At 35.8% G+C, this 23,610-nt stretch overlaps 2 protein-coding genes and 1 long non-coding RNA gene across 10 annotated transcripts; 2 read left to right on the top strand and 1 right to left on the bottom strand.

The window, feature by feature from the left end:
• Positions 1–203: 203 nt before the first annotated feature.
• LOC142548019 (uncharacterized) lies at positions 204–5,333 on the bottom strand. Of its 3 annotated transcripts, XR_012820840.1 has the most exons (4): positions 5,212–5,333; positions 4,331–4,407; positions 3,472–3,736; positions 210–341 (listed from the first exon to the last, which is right to left on the bottom strand). It is a non-coding gene; the product is annotated as an uncharacterized LOC142548019 (long non-coding RNA). The 3 variants fall into 3 exon arrangements; XR_012820838.1 differs by lacking the exon at positions 3,472–3,736 and having other exon boundaries at positions 204–341; XR_012820839.1 differs by lacking the exon at positions 210–341 and having other exon boundaries at positions 3,034–3,736.
• Positions 5,334–9,351: 4,018 nt separating this feature from the next.
• Positions 9,352–12,738, top strand: LOC142548851 (rhomboid-like protein 19). The gene is made up of 8 exons (XM_075657439.1): positions 9,352–9,566; positions 9,670–9,791; positions 10,415–10,475; positions 10,571–10,737; positions 11,045–11,150; positions 11,278–11,480; positions 11,587–11,721; positions 12,459–12,738. Exons 1-8 carry the CDS (start codon positions 9,411–9,413, stop codon positions 12,559–12,561), a joined length of 1,053 nt encoding a protein of 350 aa, XP_075513554.1. The 5' UTR covers positions 9,352–9,410; the 3' UTR covers positions 12,562–12,738.
• A 1,894-nt stretch (positions 12,739–14,632) lies between these two features.
• On the top strand, positions 14,633–22,976 carry LOC142548850 (uncharacterized). Of its 6 annotated transcripts, none has more exons than XM_075657438.1 (5): positions 14,633–15,241; positions 15,824–16,753; positions 17,339–18,415; positions 20,000–22,137; positions 22,236–22,540. In XM_075657438.1, exons 1-5 carry the CDS (start codon positions 15,025–15,027, stop codon positions 22,302–22,304), a joined length of 4,431 nt encoding a protein of 1,476 aa, XP_075513553.1. In that variant the 5' UTR covers positions 14,633–15,024; the 3' UTR covers positions 22,305–22,540. The 6 variants fall into 6 exon arrangements, with proteins under 6 accessions (XP_075513553.1, XP_075513552.1, XP_075513551.1 ...); XM_075657437.1 differs by having other exon boundaries at positions 14,634–15,241; positions 22,230–22,540; XM_075657436.1 differs by having other exon boundaries at positions 14,636–15,241; positions 20,000–22,142; positions 22,236–22,976.
• The last annotated feature ends 634 nt before the right edge of the window (positions 22,977–23,610 follow it).

Genomic DNA, 23,610 nt, shown 5'->3' with positions numbered 1-23,610 from the left:
TTATAAAAAATTTACATATAAATTTTTTTAAAAAAAAATTGGGCCACCCGGGCTAAAGCCCGGGTAAAGAGCTATATAGCTTCGCCCCTGCTTGCAGCAAAGATCATGGCAGGACGGTTCATTTAAATCGCACTTAAACCTTGAAAACTATAGGTATAAATAAAGAGTTGCATCTATACCAAGATAACTAATAAACAGCAAGTACATATAACAACAACTCTACGCAGTGGTAAAAGAGGAGGTGGGTCAAAGGGACTGGGAGAGAAAAGGCGACGGAACTGCGTGACTGAACCCACAAGTCTATTACAGTTCTGTCGAGACAACGCCATTACTTTAAATACCTACATTGTAACAACAGAAACTGTGACAGTATATAATGAAGAAAAAAGGATCATATGTCACGGCCCAGCCAACTTGTGATATTGTTCGCTTTGGCCCGCGGTCTCACGTATTTAAAACGCGTCACAAGGGGTTGCTACACGCTCATTTAAATGAAATGCATCTATCCCGTGGTTTAGCGATGTGAGATGTTGAGCATTTAAATGAGCGTATAGCAACCCCTTGTGACGCGTTTTAAATTCGTGAGGCCTCGGGCCAAAGCGGACAATATCACAAGTGGACTGGGCCGTGACATTTGGTATCAGAGCAACTCCGCGTGAGTTTGGGACGGTGGAAAAAACCTCAGCGGGGACACTGAGTCATGAAGGGGGGTGAAGGCCCTTAGGCGAAATCCCACATCGCTAAACCATGGGAGAAATGATGGGCATTTAAATGAGCGTATAACAACCCCTTGTGATGCGTTTTAAAGTCGTGAGGCATCGGACCAAAGCAGACAATATCACAAGTGGGCTGGGCCGTGACATTTGGTATCAGAGCGACTCTACGTGGGTTCAGAGGCAAACCTCAGCGAGGAAACTGAGTCCCGAAAGTGGGGATGAAGGCTCTTAGGCGAAATCCCACATCGCTAAACCACGGGAGAGATGCTGGATATTTAAATGAACATGTAGCAACCCCTTGTAACTCGTTTTGGACTCGGGCTAAAGTGGACAATATTAAAAGTGGGCTGGGCCGTGACATTTGGTGAAGACACTTAGGTAAAATCCCATATCGCTAAACCACGGGAGAGATGTTGGGCATTTAAATGAGCGTGTAGCAACCCCTTGTGATGCGTTTTAAAGTCGTGAGGCATCGGGCCAAAGCGGACAATATCACAAGTGAGTTGGGCCGTGACATTTGGTATCAGAGCGACTCCGTGCGGGTTTCGGATGGTGGGACAAACCTCAGCTAGGACGCTGAGTCCCGAAAGGGGGGTGAAGGCCCTTAGGCGAAATCCCACATCGCTAAACCACTTGAGAGATGCTGGACATTTAAATGAGCGTGTAGCAACCCCTTATGACACATTTTAAAGCCATGAGACCTCGGGCCAAAGAGGACAAGATCACAAGTAGGGTGGGCCATGACATCATACTTGCAAATGAATAGCTATTGAAACCCAAAACAAGATAATTGTGTTTCGGCAAGTTTATGCTTTCTGAAACTCCAGATTTACAACAAATAAAGTTTATGCTTTCTAAAGCTCGAAATTTTCCACACAGATTAAATTAACGAAAAGCTACATTTGCAATGAATGCGGGTGATTATTTGTCTGAAAACAACAAAGAATCATCGAGGTATTTTGTCGAATTGATTTTGCATATCAAAAGCAAGTAAGTTTACATTATACAGTAACTGAAATAGAATTCAAAGACCGTTGTATGAAACATCACCTCAATCGTAGAACAAATTGAATTATGTTCCAACCTTTGGTTGTCGTGAGGTTTCCATTGACAAATACTTCTGTATAGAAATATAAATATTTATAATTATTGCATGTCATTAAGTAATTATAATTTTAATAACATGTGAATTTTTAACGTTTAAAAAATTGTTATATTAGATATATTTACATTTTTTGTGGGTAATACATAATTTGCATATAAATAATTTGTCAATAATGTGTAAGATAATATTTGAATTTTTAATTTGTTTTGTGAATACTATTAATAAAATCATTTGAAAAATAGCTGCAAATATGTTGATATTATAATATAGTAGGTGTTTGTTCTGAAATTTATGGGCATGCCACATACGAGAAGTACGAAATTTGAATGTGGAAAACGCTAATCTAACTTCTAATTATCAAACGATGTGAATACTCGATTTGTCTGTTGATTATAACCTCCTCGATTCGATGCGACATTCATGAATAAACTGACGGAAAAGTGAAAAAAAAAATTATCTAACATAAACACATGACTAAGCCATTGAGAATTGAAACAAACATATTTTTATAATGAAAACTAATAAGGGCACAAAAGCATATGCTTTTTAGTGCTTTCAACATTTTATCCAAATCATTTCTGAAAACCTCAAACTAAAAAAATGTCAAGAGTTTGGCACAATGATACATCAAATGGTGTGAATGCAATAGTAATTGGGGAAAAACAGAGGTGGTGAGGTGATAATCACCGCACAACTTCTATCTCAATAGAAATGATGCCGTAGGTATACAGGCCTGTCATGTTTAAAAGTTAAAATTGCAATTCGCACCACTCACTAGATGGAACTTGATTCAATATATAGCAGAAGCAGATTGATTAAAAATCATAGCACAATATTATTTTATTTTATTAATTTCCTTTTTTCCCTAAAATACTATTCAGGTCCATACTCTTATTTCTTTGCAGCTTTCTATGCAAATGAACTTATCGCCATTTTGTCAATCCCACCTTCTCTTCAATATCAGCATTAAAACCATGCACATGAACGCTATAAAATGCTCTAAACAATATAATGAACTTGACTCCCTCGTCTCCCATCCAGAAAACCTCACTGCCTCACAGTTAAGATTCCAAACTAACAAAAAAATAATTCAAAATAGGGTTATTCTATAAGGTAGATGATTCATAGACTATAAGAATCTCTCATTAAAAGCCACAGCGCATCTTCCAAGAACCTTCATATACACTCGTCTCCGACTTTCCACCTAATGAGTCTGCAAAGTCCTTAGTTGATTTACAAGGACACATGGGAGTTAACACTCGGAAACGCCCAGCACCAATACCCCCAGACAAAGGGCTCTCATTTCCCACTATCACCATGTACTGCAGTGAATTCTTTTTCAATGAAAACTCGACAACTACCTACAAAGTAAGGCGCTGATGGTAGCCACTAATTTTCAATACCATGCCTTCCCTTCCTAGAAGGTTAGCAAACTTTCCTCCGAAATTTTTATTAACTAGATTCTTTGATTTAGACTCATTGCAATTGCCCCAGAGAATTGCACCTGTAGTAATTTAAACTTTGAACCTAAAAGTAGATACACATGAAGTGCAACAAGTCACAGCTCAACTGCCTATCAGCAACCAAATATCAGTTCAAACCTTCCTTTACCATTTGATATGAGAAAAGCCAAGGTCTAACACTACACACCTAATCAAGAGTCTGAAATTTTTATCCCAACCAGACGAGCATCAAGGAATACACCAAGCGGCAAGATTCTAAATGTTAAAAGGCATATCTTTTACAGCCATTAGTTCTCATGGATCAAGTGGGTCGCAGTCACACCCCGAGCAAGCAAGGTTCAAGTTAAATGCATCCCTCGAGGATTGTCAGAACACTAAAACTAAATGGCTGGCCCAAAGGATGAAGTGTTCAATGATAACAAGCAGCAGCAGTTAGTAATGCTCAAAGCATTCTGTCACCAAATAAGCTCATTCATTAAAACATGTGCAACAAAAAAACATATCCAAAGACGGCAGAGCAAATTTTAGGATAATATCTGGTTTTCGAATAAAATATCCCAAGTTCGAAGCAGTTAAAACTGATTTAAAGACTCCACAACAAGCAGAAATCAACTAACATCTCAAGTAGACTCTTACTATGAAAGGAAAAATGCTTGAAAGTTCACACATATACCCATTAGACTGTCCTACATGATACTTTGGGCAGACCATAATACAAAAAATGTAAACCCGTGATGAACTTCAGCCTTCACCTGATTTTAAATGATAAGCTCGTCATTTTAGTTAATTTGGGACGAAACTGGGAAGACGGTGGAAAGGATCAAAGTGGGATGGTTTGAACTTCAAAATATACATTATTTGAGAAGTGGAATATGAAACAAAAAAGCTCTCATAATTGGTAGGCATCCCCTGATTCATAGGTAATAAGGAGCCATTGTTTGTCACATGATTGCCTAATTAGAAGAGCTCCCTCAAACACGATGTTCTTGAGATCATGTTTTTCAACAAAGTCAACACTGACAATCAACAAGCAAGCACAAATTTACCTTAACTTTAAGGTTATTCGCATCATGCAATCCTCCATTTTCTGCATTTAGACGTCCCAACCTTCCAGCATTTTTATCTGGTCAAAACTAAATTTGAAGGAAAAAAATCATTAATAAATATTTCAATCATGCCCTCGATCGGATTCAATATTATTTTTGACAAACGTATAAAAGTTAAAACTCATAGGAGCAAAGAACAAGTCATGAGTCATCGTATTCAATGATAAAGGCCAACATATTCAGAACTATATCGATGAATTCTATATTTTTTTTTGTTTCAAAACATATATTAACATTAAGGCTGCGTTTGGTTGGAGGATAAAATTATGAAATGATTAAGAGATAAATGATAAAGAAAATGATTGAAGTAGAAATATAATATATAATGATAAAATAATATTATGTTTGGTATGATTGTTAAGAATGAGATAATTTAGAATCTTTTGATGAATTGACTAGATTGCCCTTCCACTATTGCGAAGGCGGTCGGCCGACGCTGTGGTGGCCGGTCGGAGGCAGCGGTGGTCGTCGGTCGTGGGGGTGGTCGGCGGAGGCAGCGGTGGTCGTCGGTCGGCCGTGGGGGTGGTCGGCGGAGGCGGCAGTGGTCGTTGGCCGGCGGCGGCGGTCGGCTGGCGGGGGCGGTGGTCGATTGGAGGCGACGGCGGCTGTCGGCTGGCGGTGGCGGCGACGGCGGCGGTCGGCCGTGGGGGTGGTCGGCGACGGCAGCGGTGGTCGGCGGCGGGGGTGGTCGGCCGTCGGTGGCGGGAATTAGTAGTGAGTTTGGATATAGAACAAGGGTAAAATTGGAAAAATATGATGAATTAAGAGTTGGATAAATAATCCTGAGGGGGAGTGATTATTAGATTGATGCTGAAATTCACCTGGAACGGATGATGCACAACCCATGGCATCGGAATATTTCGGCAATGGAATCTTATAAATTTATCCAACTTCAAATATTAGGGTTTTAGAGCGAAGAAATGGGGTTGTGATAAAATTTGAAGGGATCATTCATTCTATACTCTTGATTTTTAATAATTTTTTGAAAATAATGGATTTTTATGGAATCGGTGGATTTTTATTAACTTTCATAAAATCTCATGAAATCGTAAAAGAAATTTCATAGACTCTTAGGAGGTGTATTGAATGTGGCGCCCCAAACCCCGCAACGTAATCATACAACATGTGACGTCATATGCATAAAAATTTTCTTTTCAACGACGTAATAATGTAATGCATATACGACAAAATAGTGCAATCATCACACTATCTACATCAGTGCAGCAGAAACAATATAATAAATACATACAAACAAATCAAATAAGATAATAAACTATATTGTTTTTATATACTTCAACTATAGGACTGTTTGACTAGACACACATAGTCTGTCACCTCTATCATGTCTCACGGCATAGTCCTGTAACATGTCCAACAGAAACAACCCCTAAAATGTGAGCATATACAATAATCATCATCGTAATACATAATAGTTATATTAACAACATAAAATATAACTGAAATCATAACAGAAATACCCTATTTGACGTTTCTAGACAATCAACCATCAACAACCTCAACAACATCACACTGTAACAATAACATCGACGATACGTCGCACCCTAACTCCGGCGACAACAATATCGTTGAACGAACAATAACATCAACGATACGTAGCACCCCAACTCCTGCGACAACAATATCATTGAACGAACAAAATCAACGTGACGTCTCCCAACAACGACAGCCAACAACATCAACAATAATAAACAACAACATATATAACATCAAATCACCCAATTTCAGTGATTTATCAGCGTTCAACGCAATAGTATTCATCAATACTAAACAATAACAACATATGCTCGTACCTCAACACGTACCTAATAATCAAGTATATATAAAATATGATTATTTCTTTGATCCCGAGGCTTGTGATGTATCTAAATAATTCAACAACAATAATCAGACCATTGTCACTGTATCAACACAATCATAACAGCCTCAATATATAACATCAAATAGCTCAACAACAATTAATTCAACAAAATATAAAACTCGATTATAAATTCTTATCGTTCAACAATTTAATATTCTGGTGTATTTAATTCAAAATACTACCATCAAATACACCCTAATTAATTAACTTTAAATAATATGCTATTTTACAACATCCGTCAAATTATGAAAACTTTATATCAACGTGTAGCCTATACTTCGTAGACTCCTAATATATAATCAGAATTAATAACAACTGACAAACAACTCTCCAGTTTCAATTCAACTATTAAAATCTCTAATTATAATAAATTAGGAATAATTCAAAATAACACTACTATAATCATCTCTTATTCGTTAAAATCATACACTACTCAACAATCTTCAATTTATGTATGATTTAACAATTTATCAGATTTATTCCAGAAATCGACGAATTTCAAACATCACCAAAATTATAAAATTTATGCCTCAAATCGAAGACATCGTGTCAACGATTCCAAAACTGAAGTCGGTTCGTCAATTGGATAAATCGATAAGTCGCAAGATCGAAAAAGAAAATCAAAAACCTTATCTCTCATTTTCTCTCACCTCTCATATGTTAAAATTTCTTCTGATGAGTTCGGTGGAATTCATAGCACCTATTTGAATTCTACCGACTCAATTTATTTTTTTTATAAATATTATATTATATTATATTAATATATAATATTTAACATTTTATTAACGGTATATCTCTTTAGACCAGTCAAACGATCAAATTTTATAAAACTCAGAACATGAAACTTCTATCTCTTTCAGTTTTCTACGTTATATCCAAATCTCAAATCATTTGAACTTCATATGGCCCAAAATTATTGATTTTTAATGACTTTGATAGATTTTAAAAGTCTAGGACTATTCAATTAAGACTTTTGCATATTCTATAAAAGTCAAAGGATATTCAAAATAGACTTTCATATATTTTTAAAAAGTCAAATGGTATTCAACATTAACTTTTAAAAACTCTATAAAAGTCTAAAAGTATTCAAATTTTCAATAGATTTTTAATAATTTCATGAAATTCATTAACATACAAATATTAAAGCCTAATGTACAACTATAAATTGTCAAAAATTGTATTTGATTCAACCCAAAGATTTGGATGGATTTTTAAAACTTCTAACTCATACATAAGCTATTCATTTCTCTCTCTGTCGCTTCACATCACCTCTCTTTTTATCTTCTCTCATCTCACCTAACTCTGTCGCTCTCTCAAATTTTTCGAAATGTATCTATATATATTTTTTCATCTTTTCTTTTCATATTTTTCATATTTTGGCTGAATGATCATTTAATAATTATTTATTTTAATATCATAGGAAATTTTGAATTCTAGAATTGATTTTATGATTTATACAAATTAATATAATATTCAATAATAATAAAAGATGATCCAAAAAATACCGTTTAATTCTTAATAATTGAATACCCTCGCAACAACCATGATTTTTTAAATTCTGTTTAGCATTTTCAATTAATATACAAGTTATGATATTTTTATACAAAATTATATCTACACAATGATAAATATTCTTTTCACATGTATATTATCAATTCAAAAACAATGTTACAAATTAATCAATTGATGTTTTTTTAAAATTTACAAACATGCATACAAACTCACATATATACACATGATATGATTAAATGATATAACTTTTAAATAAGTAAATTTATTTATTAATATAAATATTGAAAAACTATTTCAAACTGAATATGTTCAATTAATTATTTGTTCAAATAAATTAATAAAAAAATTAATGTTATAATTAAGTATAAAATTCTATAAAAAATTCACAAAAGTCTATAAAAATCTTGCCAAAAAGGTCTACATGAATCCATATAAATTTGTTTATAAATCTGTGATATTCTGTAAAAGTCCATAAAAATCTATCAAATCTATAAAAATCTATCATTTGAAAAAGTCATTAAAAGTCATCAAAACTCTGAATTGAATACACCCCACTATGGGTGTATTCATTCTATACTTTTAAATAATTTTAATGATTTTTTTTAAATGATGTACTTTTGTGGAGGCGATGGATTTTTATTAACTTTTATAAATATCATAGAATTGTAAAACAAAATTTATAGACTTTTATAAATTTTTTTTTCAAGATTTTCGTATATTTTTGTAAACTTTTTCATAGAATTATGTGAATTTTTTAATTCATAAATGTGATTTATTTTTTATTAATGTTTTAAATAATTATTAGACGTAGATAACCTCTTCAATTTTCAATTATTATTTTTATTTATGAATGTATATGAATTTTACTTACTTAAAAGTTAAATCAATTTAATTTGTAAGAAACGACAAATGAACTATCCAATTTATTGAAATCAAAATTTCAATTTTTATGTCAATTCAAAATATTAATAAACAATATTTTTATAAATTCAAAATATCACGTCTCAAATTTCTTTTCCATACCGCACACCACCTGGCTCCTCACCCACTTGTAGTGATCTTCCTCCAAACACACACACACACACACATCTATATATATATATTTATTTATTCAAATTAATGAAAAATATCATGTGCAAAAATTTTGAGTTATAATCAAAATTAAGATATAAATTAACTAAAATTATAGAAAATAATTAAATATTAAATGTTATATAATAATTAATAAAAAATTAAATGTTATTTATTAAAAATAATTATTATTTTTAATTTATAGATTAATAAAATAATACTTTGAAAATAATAAAATATTCATTAGTCAGATCGAATATTTGTCTCACAAAATTGTTTCGTAAAGAAATCTCACAAGAATTTTTGTAGTACAATAGAGATATCATATATATAACCGGGTATCACAAAAGTTTTCGTGGTATATTATATATAACTTTTTTGAAAAAGAATTCAATTATAAAAATATGTATATTATATAAAAATGAAATTTTGTTTTTAAAAAATAGAAAAATCATATATCAAGTTATAGATATGATACAAGGGTCAATTTCGGAAACTACAACTTTTGCAGGTGGTGAATCGATCATTTTGCAAGTTTCTAACTTCTCCTCAACGTTAATGGCAACTATTTATTCGTTAGGTTCAGCCTCTCCAGATTTCGAATTCAACAATTATAAATTTATAGATATATTCACCACCGAGTGTGGTATCCGATCAAACCCTAATTCAAATCCTTTTTTTCTTTCCAAGATGAGCTCTGCACAGCTCTCAGGGGTAAGTACCACATAATCAGATCCGAATTAGCAATGCGCAATCAACAGATCTGAATGTTAACCTGTGGTTTTTTTTTAAATTCATTTTTATTGATGTTTTTAAGGGTTCGATGTTCACTGGATTTACGAGGCTCTGCAAAGGGATGGCGGCAGTGCTGATCGGCGGCCACATTGTTGTTCAGATTTTGCCCTCTGCTGTTTCTTATCTTGCTCTTATTCCTGCGAAGTAATATCTTCTTTCTTTTTATCTTTATACGTGTATTTGTGTGTTTTTATGCTTCCGGGTTGTTTTGGTAGCCTAACGGGGAGGTGGGAGAGTTACTTTAACCTGGTATTTGTTGGTTTATGTATTTATTACTTTGTTTATTTGGATTGATTGTTGAAAATAAGTAAAATTTTGATGAATCGCTAAGTAGATGGCGATGGGAAGGTCTAAGTTGACTGAGTATTATTAAAGAAACTTTATCAGTTGGTGCAAAAAGAATTTGCCTGTTGGTGCATTCATTGTAAACTTATCTAAAAATATGGAACCATTATGTTAATCATATAGTTGGATGATGAGTTCCGGAGAGATAAGTGAATTATTGCACGCGAGCCATTAATTAAGTGCAATTAGCGTCCTTTTCATCTTTTCAACCTTAAGTATGAAAAAGGTCATAAATTCTAACACATCGCCATTATTAAATTAACTTTGTTGATGCATTGTGAATGAAAACTTTGAGTGGAGGCTACAACAAGCTTTACCAATGGGGGATAGTTTTGGGCATTATTGATTTTACACATATCCTTTCACTCAGATTTAAATTCCAGGAACCATGACTCAACCATTTATTTGTGGATCTACTGTAGGACCATTCCTTTTGCTTGGAATCTCATTACCGCTGGTTACGTTGAGCAATCAATATATGGAGTATGTAGTTTTTTTGGGTTTTATTTCATTTGCAATCAACTGCATTTGCCTTTATTCTTCATCACTGGGTTCCAAATATTGTCATTGTTTTGCAGGTAGTCATCAGCACCATTGGTCTTCTTTTCATCGGAAAGCTACTTGAACCTTTATGGGGTTCTAGAGAATTTTTAAAGTTCATTTTTGTTGTTAACTTTCTCACATCAGTCTGCGTTTTCATCACGGCTATTTCCCTGTACTACATTACAAGGGAGGAAAGTTACCTGTAAGTGACGCAAGAGTGATTTTATGCAGAAACTGTATTTATGAATGCTCTATTTCCTGATCGATTCCTTTCTTGTTAATGTTTTTTATTCATGCCTGTTCACTGGAATCAACTGTAATTTCGTTAAATATTTCAGTGAATTGTCATGTTCAGTATTCAGTCCAAGTTGAGTCATTCAAAACAAGAGACCTGTCTCTGAGACTTTGACCCTTCAAGCTAGCTGTTAATACCCTCAATTAATTGTTGCTACCCTGGTTATCTAAAAAGAGTTTAAGAAAATTATAGTTTTCTAATTGTTATATTGCAGCTATATGCCTATTTCTGGTTTCCAAGGGGTTCTTTCTGGGTTCTTAGTTGGCATCAAGCAAATTGTACCTGATCAAGAGCTATCTTGGTTGAAGTTAAAAGCAAAAGTATGGACATATGCTTTTTATGTTTTTGTTTTACATTCAAAAGTTTTAAATTTATCTCAAAACTTGAAAACACGGAGTAATATTTTTTTTTATTCTTTTACTTACGACTTATTCTACTTTTTTGCAGTGGTTACCTTCTCTGGCATTGTTGGTGGCTGTTGTTGTAAGCTCTTTTACAGTGGAGTCTGCCTCATATCTTCCTACCTTAATATTTGGCACCTACATAGGCTGGATTTACCTCAGATACTGGCAGAGTAATACAGAGATGAAACGAAGAGGTGACTCAAGTGATGATTTTGCGTTTTCTACCTTCTTTCCTGAATTTTTAAGGTACTTGACCATACATCTGGTCTCATCTGTGAATAAGACTTTCTCTTCCTGTCCTTTTATTTACTGTCTTTGCATTTCAATACTTACTATGAATGATGGTCTGCAGACCTGCCATTAATCCTGTTGCTGCAATTTTCGAACGGATGCTTTGTGGAAGAAGATCTGAAACCTCTGAAGAGTCCAGGGGCTACACTTTAGGCTCATTGCCTGGTTCAGATCCTATCGAAGCATCTAGGAGGAGGTAATCTTTTCTGCTACTTTTGACTAAAGATTGATGGAGGCAGATTGCTTAACTTGCCTATGAATTGCGTGATTTGCTGTCAATTGGAGATAACTTGGTGTTTACCTTTATGATGCATGTTTTTTTCCAATTGTTTTAACATATACTGACCTTTTTTAAGTTCTTTGATATGTTGAAGAATTTTTTAGTTTTGTGGGAATAGTCTTCTTTCACATTTCGTACCCACTTTCCTTGAAAAGTTGAACTATACACCCGTGTTTAGTGCGTTAAGTGAGATCGCTAGTAAATTCAAAATGAAATTTACGAGAATCGTATAGAAGAGCCTTTATCATTTCTCGCTGTATGGCTGAAGAAACGAGTCCAAATCATGTCTGGATATATTTTATCTGATCCTCTCATAATTTAGTTCATTTTCACTTTTACTGAAATTCCTCCCGTTTCTTTACAATCTGTGATGAAGAGCAGTCTGTAATATGGTTGAGAAATTGTCTTTTGACATGTTGGGCTCTATTGCATATAAAAATTGTAGAAACTGGAAATGGAATTGATGTTTGAAGTATACAAACAAGGCCTTGATTTTAAAGTTTCAATGACGAGTACTTTAAGATTAGGAAAAAGTGATGTGAGGTGTTTTGGACTCCTAACTTACTTGGAAAAGATTCTAATGCCATTTGAAATTTTGAATGTCGGGTTGGGACGAAATTAACTTTGCTGCACTGCTTCTGGTTAATCTGAAGGGAAAGAGGTGCACGTGCGCTGGAAGAACGATTGGCATCAGAGATGGCTGCAGCCGGAAGGACAGAGGGGAAACAAAATGATGATGCGACGGAAAACGTTTAAAAGCTCAGAATTGCTACCTTATTTGCTCACTTACGGGATTGGATGGGTTTTGTACAGTATGTACTCTGTATTACTCATTTATACTTTTGGATACAAGAGGAATTTTTGCATGTTTTGATTTTTTATCACAAGAGGATAGAAAATAAAGATATGGATCTGAATGATCTCTTTTTTGAATTTCGTGGTTAAAAAAATTTTTAAAAAATAGATTATATATTTATGTAAACTAAAAAATATATATTTACAAATTACTGCCAAAAAATAGCGGTAAAATTTGTAAAATAATTTCGATAAAAGATCATTTTCTTAATTAAATAGTTATTACGCCCAAAAATAGCTCGGGCAAAATTAATTTATCATGAAATGGACATGTGCCTACTTTTGACTTGTCAAAACATTGTGCCACACGTCAGCAGCCCATTTATCGATAAATAACACGTGATGAGCACGTGATCCACCACTTCCCAAAGAAATTATTTTTTTAAAAAAAGTTAATAATCTTGTTTGTCATACTAACCAAAAAAATTTCTAATTAAATATAAATATCATCTCGTGAAAAATAAAAAATAAATATAATTATTTATAATATTATTATAACTCTCTTCTTATGTTTGTATTTATTTTATATTTAATTTAACTCCTTAAAATATAAGATAAATACATATTTAAGGGTGTAAAATGCAAGGTTCCATGTCACAATTAAGCTTCAATTTTTTTAAATTTAAGCGAGTTTAGTGTGACATTAAATGTAAAAAAAAATCAACAGTTGGATTTGAAAAAACCCACCCACGGGAAGTAGATAGAATTATACTAAAAAAATTTGATCGAAAATTGGAGGAAAATATGGTAAAATAATAATAATAATAATCTGTACTATTTTATTAAGTTTGAGATACTTAGAGTAAATAATTTTGGTGTCATGGTCTGTTTTAATAATTATATATATTAATAAAATGTTTAAATTTTAATGTAAGTTATATGTAGTTCAGCGGATAGAGTTATTGTTTCCTAGTATTTAGATTATAGATTCAATTCTCACTGAAGTCATTTTTTTATTTTTCAATTTATTTTTTTAAATTATATATCAAAATTACAGTGTAGTTTCTCATTATTTTTTATAATTATATTTTGATCATTATTTAAATATAAATCAAATGAATTATAAAAAATATTATACAAACATGCAATTTAGTGCGGTAGTAATAATAATTCTGAATAAGAAGTGGACGCCAAAGGAGATTGAATTTCCTGTTAATATTCCCGTTGAGATCCGCGTGTGGGGGCCAAGATCTGCTGCGCATGTTCTTCTTGCAACGCAAAGTCAAACAAGTGTTTTGTCTTGTTATTCAAATTTGTAAAGAAATCTAAAAGTATTAAATATATATGTATTAAATAATCTTACGCAATGTTTGGATACAATTTGACTTAACGTGCCTTTTTCTCTTGACAACTGCAATCAGTAGTAATTAAACATGACTTGTGACTGTAGCTACATAGCAAATAGAATTTTTTGGGATAATTGAGAAATTATACAGTTATGAATATTTTCCGGCGTGCTAAGAATTCGATTGTAGGCATTTCTTCCCGCCATTGATGATGATTATAATAAAGATTACGACGTTTATGTTGAAAGACACCCAGTTAATATTTGAGTTAACGAAGAAGACGAATAAAATATTGATTGAACCAACAATATGAACAATCATTGCCTTGACTTACCCAAGTTAAGCTCGGACATGAAATCACGGGTTTGAATTGTAAATTAGAATCTCGATCAATGTTGATCAACTATTTATCGTTTCTCATAAATTATCTAATAAATTTCTCGACATATAAAATAATTTTCGAAAACAATACAAAACCACGAAATTGTTGATACCTCGTTATTTTCACATGTAGCTAATTATAGTAAGATTATTTCTCTTTTGAGACGGTCTCGCAGATATTTATTCACGAGAAGAGTCAATCCTGATAGTATTTACGATGGTGTTCTAAATTTACTTCACAAGCAACACTTTTGATTCAACAAGGAAGTTGGAAAGATTTTCTTATTCCCTACAACGTACAACCCAGCATCCAAAATGTACAAACATTGGCGCGCACGCGGTAGAAACCCTAATCAAACACCAGTCCGCATGTCTCACATCATTCACGAGTCATCAATTCTCACTCACAGAACAGACATAAATAATATAATGATGTATATAAAATGAAAGAAATCGATTATCTTTGCTTTTGTCCGTTATGGCTTCCGCACCCTCACTTTCAACTGGCCCAGAAAATTGAGAAACAAACTCTAAATTAAGGTGTTTTGTGTCGCGTATTTGTGATTTTAAGGGCGCTATTTTTTTGAATTTTTTCATGGGACCTTAGAGTTAAATTGGATTGGCGTTCTTTTCTTGGCGTCCGAGGCTTTGAATGAGGTTACGAGGTACAGAATAAGCAATAATTTGTCAGGATTTGATGCCGCCGGAGCCTTTTCCATGGGATCGGAGAGGTTTTCGGAAGCACGAGAAATCTGGGACGGACCCTCGTTTTGGCGGTGCGTACGGAGCTGGTTGGCCTCCCAGATGGCGAGACCAGCACCACCCTGACGGGTCGCCGCCTTATCGCCGCCAACACTATCAGCAACAGCAGCCGCGTTGGCACCCTGATTTCCGTTCTGACCCTCTTCCTCCTGGTCAGTATTCAATCGAATTTCGAATTTTGGGCTTTCTTTTACGTATTATTTTCTTAAGCGTGATAGAGTCTGAATGCTGCGGTTTTTGATTGGACCATTCGGTTACCCTTCAGTTTTGTCAAATTTACGCTCTACAGAATTTATTTTCGGTTATTTGAAATTTGTTATGCCGTTCTGGGCAATTTTTTGAGTAATCAATGGAAAGTTGAGCTCTTTAGCCTTGAAATTATGAGGAAAAGTTTTTTCATATTACAGTCTTAAGTAATTTGTGAAAGAAGACACAGGGGGACCCTGGTATGTGGCCATAATTTTCATTTATGAACATGTGTTTGGTTTTTTTGTGGATAAGGTGGGAGTAGATCTGATATGTGGAAAAAAAAGAATCATTGAAAAGTTTAACTAGCGTCTATGGTGTTTAATCCGTCCATCTTCTATTTTTTTATTGCCTTGACAAGTGCTAAAATCTTTCTTTGGCGTGGTTCTTTTAGGGTATGCTTTACTTTCTTTTTTTGTGCTTTACGAGTTTACAGCCTTCCAGTTTTGGCTTTTAAATATTAAATTTCCTTGTTATATCTTCTGGAGGTCATGGAAAACAAGCTGGTTGGCACATGCATCATGATGAGGTTGGTCAGGGATTTCTTCCCTATGGGTCTCGATTCAGTGACAGGAACTTAGATGAAGAGAATTTTCGGCCTTACTGTCTGGGCAGTGATGGAGTTAGGCATCTCCGAAATTTCAGAGATAATAGGGGGTCCTTTAGCCAAAAATACTGGAGAGCGACCTCTTGGGAACCTGCTGTATCCTCGGACGGTCCTGGAAGAAGCGCCGGGAATGATGAACAGAGGTCTATAGAGAATGCTCAAGCTCACAATAATTACGGTGCAAACAACATAAACGAGAGCAACTTCTCTCATCCCACTCCTGATGAAGTCACTTCAGAAAAACCTGATTCTATCGCAAAAGAACAGCCAGATAAGGATGGTGGCAACGTGGACGTGTTGGTGAGTACAGGGAAATATGACAAAGAAACACGCTTGGGGTCAATAAATTGGAAGCCTCTGAAATGGTCAAGGTCAGGGAGCTTATCATCAAGGGGCTCTAGTCTCAGCCGCTCAAGTAGCTCAAAGAGTATGGGAGTGGACCCTATTGAGACGGCTGCTGACTTTCTGCAAAAGAAAGTGACACCAGTGCAGTCTCTTACTGCTGGTGCTGGTGCTGGTGCTGGTGCTGCTGATTTGAGGATATTTGTTGCAGCATCTTCCGAGAAACCTATTTCCTGGAAGAAGCCACGTCTTGGCTGGGGAGAGGGACTGGCAAAGTATGAAAAGAAGAAAGTCGATGTCCCTGAAGATGATGCAATAAAAAATTCCATGGTCATCAGATTCAGTAATATAGAAGAACCTGTGAAAGCTCACACCATGAACATGCTTGAAAAGAGTCAAAGAGTTGCAGATTTGGAAGATTGTACCTCACCAGCAACTCCGTCTTCGGTTGCTTGTAGTTCTTCCACAGGTAATATATGGTTAATTGCTACATAATTTACCTTCCTTTTATTACTCCATTATCCTTTTATTGAGTCGCAACCCACAAAGTTTAGGTGGATTTGTAATGACATGGGAGCATGTACATCTGCGAGGAAGTAGAGAGCCTAGACGCGATTTGTTTTCAGTGGGATATATTTGAGTATTTTTATGACTATGCTTTTAAGTGTATTTTAGATAAGCGTTTCATGAATGCATGATATTAGTGTACTTGCTTTATGATGCTAGTTTGTTTTTCATGCTAGAGGTAGGCCAGGGGTTTATTTTCAATCAACCACTTTTTTTTTTGTCTGAGCATGCAATCACTGTTGTGACGAGTTTACACATTCGGATCTTGAATGCGAAGTATGTAAATTTTTTTCTGTTGACTTTGTCTTTGAAGAAGAAGCTATTCATCGCTCCGTTGACTTTGTATTTGAAGAAGAATCGCAGAATTGAGATTGACTGATTGATGACTGGTTATAATTAAGAACTTAATTTATTTGCTCATTTGGTCAGTAGGTTTCTCTTCTTCTTCTTCCTTTATACTTATTTCGTTTTTGTTCAAGTGTTACAGGTACTGAAGATAAAGAAACCATCGATGGTGCAAAAACTGACCTTGGAGCATCTAGTTTCAGCTGTTCACCCAGTACTGTGTCCCGGACTCCCTTTGATGGACCAACATTTAACTTAGAAAACCTGGAACTTTCATCAATATCTTGCGTGAGCTCTTTTGTTAGTGAATTGTTACAATCTGGGGATCAAAGTTCTGGGAATACTTATTACGTGGGAGCCAACAAGTTGTGCTCGTGGAAGAGTGACATATCAAAAGCACTTGAAATTACAGAATCTGAGATAGATTCGCTGGAAACTGAACTGAAGTCATTGACATCAGAACGTAGAAGTTGCTGCCCTCTTCCAGATGTGTCCAGCTTGCAACCAGAAGAGATCCACTTGAAACATTTTGAGGAGCAAGTTACCGATTCCAATTTTGCTTTCAGGCTTGCTCCTTTGCACCTTGTCTCATCTGAATGTACGATTGTTGAAAACGCACCTGTTGCAACCGAAGCTGAGCACGTGAGGTTGAAAGTAGAGAACACCGATAACACAGGATGTGCTTCCTCAAAATGTGTTGAGGTGTCAACTTCTGCAGATGCCAACAGTTCTAGTGACTTGGTCGAAAACTATCTAGATAATTGTTTGTGTGACGGGAAGAATGTTGGCCGTGCTGATTATGACGAGCTGATTGCAACCAAAAGTTGTCCAGATCTTTCTGGGACCTGTGATATGCATTGTGATTTACCGGATATTTATGACTCAATATTGGCTTCCAATAAAGATTCTGCAAATGTGGCTTCTGAGGCTTTAAGTAAGTTAGTACCTTCCGAAAATAATATCTTCAATTTTGGAATGGGTTCTAGTGCTTCTTGCTTGCAAGGAGATCTCACAGTTATCAAAAAGAACTTTCTAAAGAGGAAGCGATTTCTAAGGTTCAAGGAGAAGGCTCTCACTTTTAAGTACAAGTTATTTCATCATTTATGGTTGCAAGGTCGACTAGTTTCTGTGAGGAAACTTCGAGCGTTGTCTCATAAGAAGCCAGATCTAATTGGGCATAAAAAGTATCGTTTCAGTTGTGATCGGATTTCTGCAGCTGGTAAACAACATCCATCACTATGTACTTACATAAATTTTATGTTCTCGTCAATTGCTTTATATTTTTACATAGATGCAATGCACCACTCCTTATCAGTTATCAAAGGGAGGTGCGTTTGGGTATAAATATAATACACTAATACCGTAGATTTCAAATATGTGGTGAAAATTTCACCATATTCATCCAGTATTTACACGTTACAGATGACGATGAAATAAATGTTGGAAAATGAATGACTTACTTTGCATTCTCCAGCCTTAAATACATCCAAGACACCCTTTAGAGGTGTCTCGAGCCTTTAAGTGCACGAAAACGTGTTCTCTGTCACCTGGGTTACCTCTAGACACAAGGTGTATCCACTATCCTTATTGGTTCTTGAGCTCAGGCGCTTACACATTAGTAGAATTGGTTATTGTTTTGGAATTGATGACATGTGGAGCTCTTAATTCTATTTTGTTTTAACTTGAACATTATGTTGACTATGATTAATTTCTGTGTAAGAATTGTGAGTCTTTTTTGGTTGGAAGTTTTTGGCATCCTCTTGGTTCGTAAGATGAACGACTGTGAGTGGAATTTGATTTCATGCATTCAGTTGGCTTTTCTTCATCGAAAACTTAAATGCTGATACTGGGATTAGAGATCACATGGGAGTTTAGAGGTCAATTTCATTTGTCTTCAAATCTGAAAAGCGAGTTTTGGCAATACTTCAAAGCATACTGAATACTGACAGTACGAATAAAGATCATATCATAATTCAATTTCATTTGGACATGAGTGTGAAAAATGAGTTTAGGCTACAGATTTGATTCTAGATTGGCTGTTCATCTAACAAAAGACCCATTCGTAGGTATTAAATTTGACTCACTTTTCAGTGTATTTTAATCGGCACCAAGGGGGTTACTGTCATATGCTGATGGATGGATGTAGATCTAGAGTGCTTTTGGATATATAATCTTTTGGGTCGAAAGTGTTGTAGCTGAAAATCAAGTAATTTAAATTTGAAAAAATCTCCTTTTTCACTAATATGTCCATACATAAAGCTGTTTCTGTTTTTCTAAAGATACATTTTTTTAACTTTGGTTAATACACTTTCTTTTAGTCTAATTGCTTCTGTATTGAAACTGGCCTTTAGATTAAAAAATCTTAGATGCCTATGTGTGGTAACTGATATAAACTCGAGAATTTTAGTGTCGCACATCTTACTTCGCCTGTCTCCATGCACTGCATGAAAGCGGGGACCTCATCTTCTTCTCACTTTATTGCTTTGTTGTAAATTATCAAATATGAGAAAGGTTAGTTCCTGACTAATTGATCTGTTGGTTAGATATGTTATAGTCTTCTTTGGTGTTGAAGTGTCTGCATTAATGATTGATGAGATATGTATCAGTGTTTACTTTGAAAATGAGCTGCTTTCTGGTTTGGAGTGGTTCCTTTCTGTAGTTGTTTTGCAAATATCACTTGATTTTCTTTTTGTATTTCCTTGTGTATTTTCGTTAATTGCCGGAACATATTTAGATTCCAAATTGGTTTGCATCAGAAAATCCCTCCTGACTTTTCATTAATTCTCCATGACTATATTTACAGTTGGGAACTCTCAAACAGTCTTGGCAGAAGATATGATTGATTTTGTTAGCGGGCTGTTTTCAGAGTCCTTGTTTAAACCATATAGAAATACTTTGAAGATGCCTGCAATAATTTTGGACAAAAAGGAGATGCAGATGTCAAGGTTTATTTCAAATAATGGTCTGGTGGAAGATCCTCGTGCTCTTGAAACAGAAAGGTCTATGATCAATACCTGGACGTCTGAAGAGAGGGATATCTTCATAGATAAGCTTGCTACCTTTGGGAAAGATTTCAGGAAGATTGCATCCTTTCTAGATCATAAAACAACAGCAGAGTGTGTTGAGTTTTACTACAAGAATCACAAGTCTGACTGCTTTGAGAAAGCTATAAAGAAGTCTGACATTTTTAAATGTAGTAAGTCCCAATCGACTATATACCTGGTTGCATCACGTAAAAGATGGGGCCATGAGGTTGATGCAGCTTCCCTTGATGTTCTGGGTGCAGCATCAGCTATTGTGGCTAATGCCCATAAAGGCGCAGAGATTCACCAGAAATGCACACCTAGGTTTTCTTTTGGTGCATCCAACGCTCACAAAGCACCAAGGTCATATGATAGTCCTTTTCAGAGGTTAAACAGTCCAGATCTATGCGACAATGAGAGAGAGGCTGTAGCTGCTGATGTGTTGGCTGGTATTTGTGGTTCCATATCGTCCGAGGCTGTGAGTTCTTGCATCATGAGTTCAGTTAATCCTGTGGATGGATATCAGGATTGGAGGTGTCAGAGAGTTGGGTTTTCTATGAAGCGTCCGTCAACCCCTGAAGTTACATTGAGTGTTGATGATGAGTGCTCAGATGAGAGCTGCGGGGAGCTGGATTTTACTGATTGGAGTGACATGGAGAAATCAATCTTCATTCGGTCCCTGTCATCTTATGGCAGAGATTTCGATATTATCTCACAATGTGTCAGAACAAGATCCAGGGACCAATGTAAGGTTTTCTTTAGCAAAGCTAGGAAGTGCCTTGGGTTGGATCTGATTCAACCTGGACAAGGTAATGCAGTCTCTGGGGATGCTAATGGAGGTGGTAGTGACATGGAAGATGCTAGTGCTGTGGAGACTGGGCCCGTTCTTTGCAATGAGGGATCAGATTGCAAGATGGAAGATCATCTTCTGCCATCTGACATGAAGTCAAGGCATGAGTACGATATAATAGAAAGCAAACGGCATTTGAAGCTTGATTCAAAGAGATGTGAGGAAAATAATTGGCTAGCTTCTCGTGATCCCATGGATACTGATTCTGTTTCAAAGAATTCGTTGATGGGTAATTGTCAACTCAATAATCATGTTATGGACTTCAATGTGGATATCGTTAGACAGAATGGTGCAAATGGTGTGTGCGTCTCTGTGCAGGAACTCAGTACCATGGACGTGTTCTCTGATGAGGAAACTGTACGAAAGATTGAAGAGGTGGCTGACCTTGGCCTGCGAAAGGAATCAAGTGAGAAGGCTGCACCTGAAGACTGTACTGAAAAAACTTGTGTCGATCCACGGGACCAGGATAGCCATACAGCATCCTTGAGGTCCTCTACACTGTTCTCTGTTCCAATTAGATATCAGAAACTTTCAAATCATAATGCTTTATCAGCTGTTGGTGTTGATTGGGTTGATGGCGAGCATTCTCAGAAAATTGTTAGTACAGGTGATTGTCAGCAGCAATTATCTGGTCACCCATGTTCAAATCCTTGTCAGTTCCTAAGAGGGTCCCCGGTTCCTGGGCCCATAGTGAATGAGGAGATAAACGGGTCTGTTATTTGCAAAAAACCAATTCCGCATCAAAATTCCTCTCATGAAAATTTGCAGTCTGCCCATCGTGCAAAGTTCTCTCTTCAGAAGTGTAGGAGCAGCTCAAGAAATCATTCCCATGATGTCAAGGCTTTGCATCCATTGCAACGACCCAGGGTTGGTCAATCTAGAACCCAATCCAGTTACTCATCTAACGTGGAAAAACCTTTTAGGAATGGTGATGTAAAATTGTTTGGTAAAATCTTAACATCCTCTGAGCAGAAATCAAATTGTAGCAGACAACGAACTGATGACAATGGTGGTCAGCATCATAAATCCAATGGCCCGACTCTGAACCTGAAATTCAGTGGTCAACAGGTCAGGTTAGATTCAGCAGTATCAAAATTTGATTGTGACCACCACCTTGGCTCTGAAAATATTCCTGTTACGAATTTCGGTTTTTGGGATAGGAACAGGATGCAGACTGGCCTTCCTCCTGTGACCGACTCTTCCCTCTTGTTGACCAAGTATCCCTCAGCATTTAGTAATTATGCTATGCCTGCAGCAAAAGTCGAGCAGCCACCACTTCAGAGACTCGTGAAGAGTAGTGACCTCTCTTTCAACTGTGTTTCAGTTTTTCCTAGTAGAGATCTATGCAACAGCAATGGATTGACAGACCATCTAAAGAGTCGAGAGGCGAGGCCTTTTTCCACAGATATGATGAACCCACAAGATATATTTATCACTGGCATGCAAAGAAGGAATATATTGAATGTCGTTTCGGGAGTCCAACAGCAATCAAGAGGGCTTGTTGGAATTAATGTTGGAAGAGGAGTGCTTGTTGGAGGCCAGTGTTCTGGTGTCTCAGATCCCGTTGCTGCCATCAAAATGCACTATGCTAAAACTGAACAATTTAGTTTGCAGTCGGGGAACACAATGAAAGAGCTCGTGGAGAAGAAAAGGGGCATAGGCAGGTAGTGGTAAACCTTTTGCGGTAAAATCTCTTATTTTTCCGCAATGTAAAATAGATTTTTAGGACCGATTCAGAATCCATCTGTTTTTTGTTAGAATTCTGGATGGTTGTGTATTGTCTCAGGAACTTTGTATTTGCTGTATTTAATTGATGGAAATACAGAAATAATGTGTCATAAGCTTGGGTAGGAAGTAGGATATCTCTGGCGTGCATGTAATTTGTGCGTTAACTTGTTTTGACTTTAGTTGTTCCTACCTCTTTTAGGCAAATCAATAGACGGGGAGAGTTGGATGTTTGTCCCGATAGCGTTTTGCCAATTTACCGGGGTGCTGTATTGTCCTAATGCTGTCATTTCGATGAATTTTGTTCTAATTCTCCCAATTACATGTTTTTTCTCAAGTTCTAAAATCATGACATGGGTACGAGTAATCGAATCCCCCTCCTTTATTTCACAAAAGTGTGGAGCAACAGACAACAAAAAAAATGGAAGAATGCATGGATGCAGCACGGCTAACCTAGCCGTCCTAGTACTTGAAGTTCCTATCTGATGCCGAAATACTCGGTTAAGATGTTGAGGTTATGGAAAAGGCAGTTCTTGCTGCAGCCAGAGAGGGCGATAAAACTTCATATGGTATTCTCTACCATCGAAATTAGCCGGAAACTACATAGGGCCAATATGAGCATTTCTTTTCGTACAATCCCAATCGGTGAGAGTAATAAATCGATATTTGAAATGACTGGTAGAAGACTACCAAAAGTTTAGAGTGCTGATTAGTTTAATATGCGACAACTTAGTAATAAATTTACCCTACACGATGGCAATAAAGAGTACATATCATGTTAGCAAAAAAAGAAACTAAGACATGAATATCTATATC

Source organism: Primulina tabacum, chromosome 6 (assembly GCF_025594145.1).
Source record: "Primulina tabacum isolate GXHZ01 chromosome 6, ASM2559414v2, whole genome shotgun sequence".
Classification (NCBI taxonomy): Eukaryota; Viridiplantae; Streptophyta; class Magnoliopsida; order Lamiales; family Gesneriaceae; genus Primulina; species Primulina tabacum.
This window is presented reverse-complemented; position numbering and strand designations above follow the sequence as displayed.